Source organism: Mobula hypostoma, chromosome 24 (genome assembly GCF_963921235.1).
Source record: "Mobula hypostoma chromosome 24, sMobHyp1.1, whole genome shotgun sequence".
NCBI lineage: Eukaryota > Metazoa > Chordata > Chondrichthyes > Myliobatiformes > Myliobatidae > Mobula > Mobula hypostoma.
This window is the reverse complement of record NC_086120.1, coordinates 19,098,808-19,105,417: the sequence shown is the minus strand read 5'-3', so window position 1 is coordinate 19,105,417 and position 6,610 is coordinate 19,098,808. Positions and strand designations below refer to the sequence as shown.

Below are 6,610 nucleotides of genomic sequence, written 5' to 3'. Positions count from 1 at the left end.
AGCTCAACGCATCTGGCGCAGATATGGCTGTCCAGGAAGCTGGGAGTCTCCCGGACTTCCCACATCTGACACCGAGCACAGAACACTGGCCTCACACACATACTTCTTGTCTGTAATCTACATAGATAACCTACCTCGCCTCGACGCTGTTATTGCCGAAGCCCCGTTGAGCCAAAGCCTTTCTACTGTCTCCCTCTACTCTGTCACCCACTCTAAAAAGCTGCCTTTTAAATTCTTTTCGCTGTTCTCACTAGCTGATGTTCACACGCTTGCGCAGTTCTGCCCCGATCAAACTGCTGAAGAAATAACCATCTCCTTTTAAACTCTTCTTGCTTTTAAATTCTTCTCACATTTAACACTTTCAATACTGACAGCTTTGGCAGATGGAGAGCAGAGACAAACTAATCTTGCGTAGGAAGTCAACCTGGTAAAGTTCTCCTCAGAAACATCAGATGACTGATGTATACATTGGGAAAGCTGCCCCTCATATGACTCAAGCAACAGATGATACAGTCAAACTTACAGAATCACTCCTCTAGACAATATAGATTCCTCCATCACTATCTTAAGTACATCTTGCTCCACAGGCAGGAAGGAATAGCTCATTATGGACTCTATATCCATGAAGTTGCACAGCATCTGGTCAAACGTGTGCAAGAAAATGTCCACCTGATTTTCATAAATTATGTTCACTTTATGTTGAATACTTCAAAAAGCACTGAAAGTAGCAGGGGCACAGAGTGTACTCTGGGTGAGTGGCTTTACTGACATTGCCAGGAAGGTCTGAGAGCATGACAAATGACTGAACACCACGAGACAGATATACCTGCCTAAATAAGTCTGCAATATGCAGCAAGCGAATCAAAATGAGGGTTAAACCTACTTGATCTTGTCCTCAATAACTTATCTTCAGTTTATATATCTATCTACTGAAGTACTAGTAGAAGAGACCACTATACATACCTTGTGCTGACTTCACATAGAGGATATCTTCATTGAGTTCATCTGCTAAAAGAATACAAAGCTCAGCTCCTTAATAAACAACTAAGCTGAGTCAATAGACACTCGCAAAAATTAAGTTTTAGTTGAATGCAGCTGCATTGATCTTTTGAGCTTAGCTTATTATTAATTCTATCCAGAGCTTGATCTGCAGTAGCTTGAAGACAGTGTTGGTTGTATCTCAATAGCTCAAAAAAATAATGAAAAACATTTTTCATTTAGTAAATGTGTTGCATGCATTTTAAAAATAATTCACAAGTGTATTCAGATCTCATTTATTTTAATATATACAAAGACTGAAACTCTTACATTACACTTAAATACAATATAGTAACTGAAAAATCTATCAGAATCAGTTCCAAATTAGTTAGGTTTAAAGTTTATTAGAAACTACTGGAATTTCTACATTAGTATCATTCAAATTTCTTCTGTATGTAGGCACCAGTTCAAGAACCAAGACTTGAAAGTCTTTCAGGTAATAAGACCTTGCAGAATTGAATCAATACACATCAAATTATTGCACCGTGGAAGCAACTTACATATATGCTGTGAGTTCAAAGGAACAAGCATCTTCTATCGCCATTCCCACACTTGCCTTTTTTTTGGGTAACCAGCTGTGAGTTCTTTCTTTTTGGTGGTCTTTCTCTGTCTTTATAGACTGATAGTATTTCATTGCACTTATGTAATAGTTAAGCACACAGCTGTGCTGAAGATTAGGGGCAGGGTGACTGATTGGAGGAGTTATCGTTCCAACTGAGCTCAGACCACTAATGCTCACTGAACAGGATGCTGCTCCTTGCCCTCCATTTGTTTTGGAAACCAATTGAAAGCCGAGGGATATTTTGCTTTTACAAATGAAAACGCTTGATGTAATAGTATATCCCTCACACTTATTGATACATTTTTTGTGAACATTTTAAAAGGGCTTTCTGATAATAAACTGCCAGACTGAACAGCAAAAGATGTTAGGAGGTTCACGAAATGCTGTGATCATTTCTCTCTGTGTCTGAACTATTCGAAATATTAGACAGGTGTTCACGGTCCATTTCTGATTGGTCAAAACTAACATCACTAGCACGCAGAGATGAATGCACATAGGTCTTACTGTCTTGTGTGGGACACAAGTCCTGGTGGTCAGTTTTAATGAGAACTGCCTCTTGGTTCTCAGTTGCACAAGAATTAATTGTGCTGAGGTCCTCTGTTGTTTGAAGATCATCACTGTGTGAAGGCACAGCTTTACTTTCTTCAGAACTTAAACTAGGTTGAGCATGTTCAACGGTACTAGAAGCATTTGGGACATTTGAACCATCACTGCTTAATGTTTCATTCATATTGTTGGAGCTCCGGGCAGAAGTATTCCTTTCTGGAGCTGCAATGCCTTCTGATATGATAGCTGCTGTTTCTGCCACCCAATTCAGATCACCACTTAATGGGGTCACCTCAAGGCTTGCATTCTGCATACGAACAGGCTGAATGCTATCTGCTAGGCTGGGAGCATCGTTTAACTGGGCTGGACCAGGAGTAGATTCAAGAAGATTGCCTGGATCCGTGGGGTTCTGTTGAACACTTTCTGTTGCAGTGTTGTTGTTGAGGTTATCCTGGAGAGTTGTCTGGTTGGCTTGGCCAGCCTGTTGGTTCTGTAGTAACATCTCTTGAATGCGAATCTGCTGAAGGATGGCAGGCAACTCATAGTGATGGAAAAAGTATATCATTGAATGCTGGAAAAGAAAACAGCATCTAATTAAAGACTTGCAACAATGGAAAAGGCAAGTAACAGTTTATTCAAGCCACCCCTTTGTGCAGATCATAATCACAAAACAATTAAAATGCAAAAAAAAGCATATAAATTTTGTAACTTGATCTATGGTTGACAGCAAGCCTTGCTTGGCTTCAAGGAAAGAATTATATCCTGCAAGCGAGCATCAACTGCTTTATCTGTGGCTTTTTAAACAAAGAGTTGTCACAGCATCATGGTAGTGTAGCGGTTATCGTTATGCTATTACAGCTCAGCACATTCTGGAGTTCAGAGATCAATTCTGCTGCTGTCTGTAAGGAGTTTGTACGTTCTCCCAGTGAGTTTCCTCTGGGTGCTCCGGTTTCCTCCCACAGTCCAAAGATGTACTGGCTGGAAGGTTAAGTGGTCGATGTAAATTATCCTGTGATTAGGCTAGTGTTAAATAGGTGCGTTGCTGCGCAGTATGGCTCGTTGGGCCAAAGGATCTGTTCTGCGCTGTATCTTTAAATAAACAAACAAACAGGACTGAGTGTACTGGCTGGTCTACTATTTCTCTCCTTTAGTAGGTTATTCAGCACTGTTAAAAACTTCATACTGAAACAATTCAGCTGTCATTTCTATTTTAAAACAATGCCTACACATTTTCTGCATTTTGTATTTTACTTTATTTTAAATATTTATCTTTTTAAAAAATTTAAATGTGAGGAAAGGTTCATCAGAGAAATAAACATCCTAAAAACTGCCAGAGCTTAACCCAGTGCAAAAGAATACACAAAATTGACAATCACCTAACTTGAACGCCCCAGATTTCCAATGTCCAACAACAAAATAATCTCTTCAGCTTTTGGTTCTAAAACCAAGCTGCATCAACAAGTATGAAATAGACATTAAATTAGCAGAGGTATTAAGATCTGTACTCACAAAAATGACATCAACGGAATTGTTTTTTTTAATTAATCTAATGGAAATTCCTGGAAACCTCCAGTACAAAAAACATAATTGAACTGTCCTGTACAGAAGGCAATGTCTAGTCTAAACTGACAAATCAGCAGCATGTACATAACATGCCATCATCCTCCAAAGTCTTTCCATTTCCACTGAGCTGTGCAGAACTCACGCACCTGATTCTGTCATAGTCAGAGAATTACCAGCCATGGCTTTTCTTCCTTCATCCACAACATTAGCTCTGGTTAACTCCAAGGTTATATCCTTGGACACAAGATTCAATTCATCAGCTCCCAACAGAACAATCTCATCAATCTTATTCCCAGCTCCTTATTTCCCTAACATTGTATTTCCTCAGATATTTCTTTCAAATCAACTTCTTTGACGAACCCTTCTGTAATCTGCTCGGCATTGCCTTATGTGACTTTACATTAAATTTTACATGATGCTGAAGATTTGAGTTGCATCAGAAAATATTATATCAATGACATTACAAAGACAGCTCAATGGAAAATGAATCAAGTTGCCAAATCAGATGGAGCAATTGTAGGAAATGATTTAGTGATCTGGCATTAAATAGGAGGGCTGAGCGCTGTTCAAAAGTGATCACTTTTCAGTAGGTTAGCAGATTCAGCAGCACTGCTTTCCATATTTACAAGGTCCAGGTTCACCAGTGAAGAATGATATATATGACATTGAACTGTATCCAAACAAGAGTCAATATATTTAGAAAGCTAGGAGCAGGGGAATTTAGAAAAATAAAATACTTGCAAAAATACTTGCTTATACCTGTATAAACAGCCAAGACGTTACCAAAGCCAAACTGCTGTACTGGCCATTGAAACGATAATGATATGCATAAAAGGCAAAGTGGTACAGGTAAAAGAATCTGCAAAACACACAAACATTCATTTTTAAATGATTGAAAGGAATACATTAAATATAATTATTACAATGTAAAATGAGGCCATTTGAACTATAAAGTACACAGAAGCTCAGCTGAACAATTCCATCAGTCTAAACCCACCCTCCACACACTGTGTCCTATTTCCATGTAACATTACAATTTATTCTTTGTCACATGTCAAAACATCGACTGTTTGTTCATTTCCATAGATGCTGCCTGGCCTACTGAGATCCTCCAGCATTTTGTGTGTGTTGCTTTGGATTTCCAGCATCTGCAGAATGTTTCGTGTTTATAATTTCCTCTTTTTGATCCTTCTGCAACTTACCTATACTATGGGTAATTTACTGAAGCCAATTAATTGACCAGCTTGTCTTTGGGATATGGGAGTAAACTGGCTCATCTGGAAATCCACACATTCAGGAATAAACATGCATACCAACAGCACCCAGATCAGGAAAGATCCGGGTTTTTGGAGCAGTGTGTTAGCAGCTCTACTTGCTGAGTCACATCCAACCTTCCTTTGGGGCAAAGATTGGGATAAAACTTGAAAGGACATAAGAAATACCAATGAATTTATTTGAATAAAGAATATATGGAAACCTAGTTTACAGGTTCTGAAATATTGCTTTGTGTAGCAATCTGACAAATCATATTAAAAACTTACAGATTTATTATCTAGGGCCCCAGCATGCAGACGTCACTTTTACTGCATCAGGGTTGCCTGCCAATTTACTCTCTTCAGCTTGGCTATGGATGAGGAGATTAACCAATGTTCTTGATTTCATCACTGTCAGAAACATGTCCCAGCGTTTGCATTTGGGGTGAAGCATGGTTTATTGTCTATCACAATTAAACTAATCATGCTTCTATAAAGGAATAGATATATAGAAATACATGAGTTAAGACTACCATTTGATTTTTAATACCCAAGATCTCTTTAAAGAACCGCCATTTCTCTAGCCCAAGTCTCCAACTGTTTCAATGCAGCTTTTCTGGAACATAAGACTACTAGTTTTTCTTTGAACATTTGGGCTAGGTATATAGGGATACAGTGCGGAATAGGCCCTTCCAGCCTTCTGGGGTGTGTTGCCCAGCAATCTCCTATTTTATTCTAGCCTACTAACCAGTACGCCTTTGGACTGTGGGAGTAAACCGAAGCTCCCAGAGAAAACCCAAGCATTCCACAGGAAAGACATACAGAGGACAACAGAATTGAGTTCTGAACTCCAATGCCCCAAGTTGTTGTAGTTGCACTGGCCACTATGTTACTGTGGCAAAATTAATGACAAACGGGATACACAAAAATACAATCAAAATTTTCCTTATAACATGACGAATCTGTACTCATCATTATGGTTGCATTTCCAAATTTATAAACAACACACACACCTGAGCCAATGTCGTTTGCCCGTGTTAGTGTGACAGCAAATTGCATCATACTGGTCTGCCAGCCAGACAATTAAAATAATATAAAATGCTGTGGTTGTGTCATTGAAGAATTCTGACATGATGGCTTCCATCCCTGGAGGAAGAAAAAAAATCAAACATTTAAAAGGATTTCATAAAAATAAAAACAAAAAATAAACCTGCATAAAATTCCACAATTATAAATTGTTTCAAGCAAAATTAGATAGATACGTCATGTGATATAAAAGTATCTCCCCATAATTGCATTTCCTAATTCAGAATCAGGCCATATACATGAGTTCAGTGGCCACTTTATTAGGTACATCTGCTCGTTAATACAAATATCTAATCAGCCACTCAATGCATAAAAGCATACAGACATGATTAAGAGGTTCAGTTGTTGTTCACACCAAACATCAGAATAGGGAAGAAATGCGATCTAAGTGATTTTGACCATGGAATGATTGTTGGTGCCAGATGAGATGGTTTGAGTATCTCAGAAACTGCTGATCTCCTGGGATTTTCATGCACAACAGTCTCCAGAGTTTACAGAGAAAGGTGCAAGAAACAAAAAACATCCAGTGAGAGGCAGTTCTGTGGGTGAAAACACCTTGTTA

At 38.6% G+C, this 6,610-nt stretch overlaps 1 protein-coding gene across 1 annotated transcript in view; it reads right to left on the bottom strand.

Moving 5' to 3' along the window:
* Positions 1-1,260: 1,260 nt before the first annotated feature.
* tmem259 (transmembrane protein 259) overlaps positions 1,261-6,610 on the bottom strand; it is a 74,277-nt gene continuing 68,927 nt past the window's right edge. Inside the window, exons 9-11 of the mRNA XM_063032129.1 lie at positions 5,976-6,108; positions 4,469-4,568; positions 1,261-2,717 (exon numbers count right to left, since the gene is read on the bottom strand). Of these exons, the coding sequence (XP_062888199.1) occupies positions 1,974-2,717; positions 4,469-4,568; positions 5,976-6,108 (977 nt within the window). The 3' untranslated portion in view covers positions 1,261-1,973. The remainder of the gene's footprint in view (positions 2,718-4,468; positions 4,569-5,975; positions 6,109-6,610) is intronic.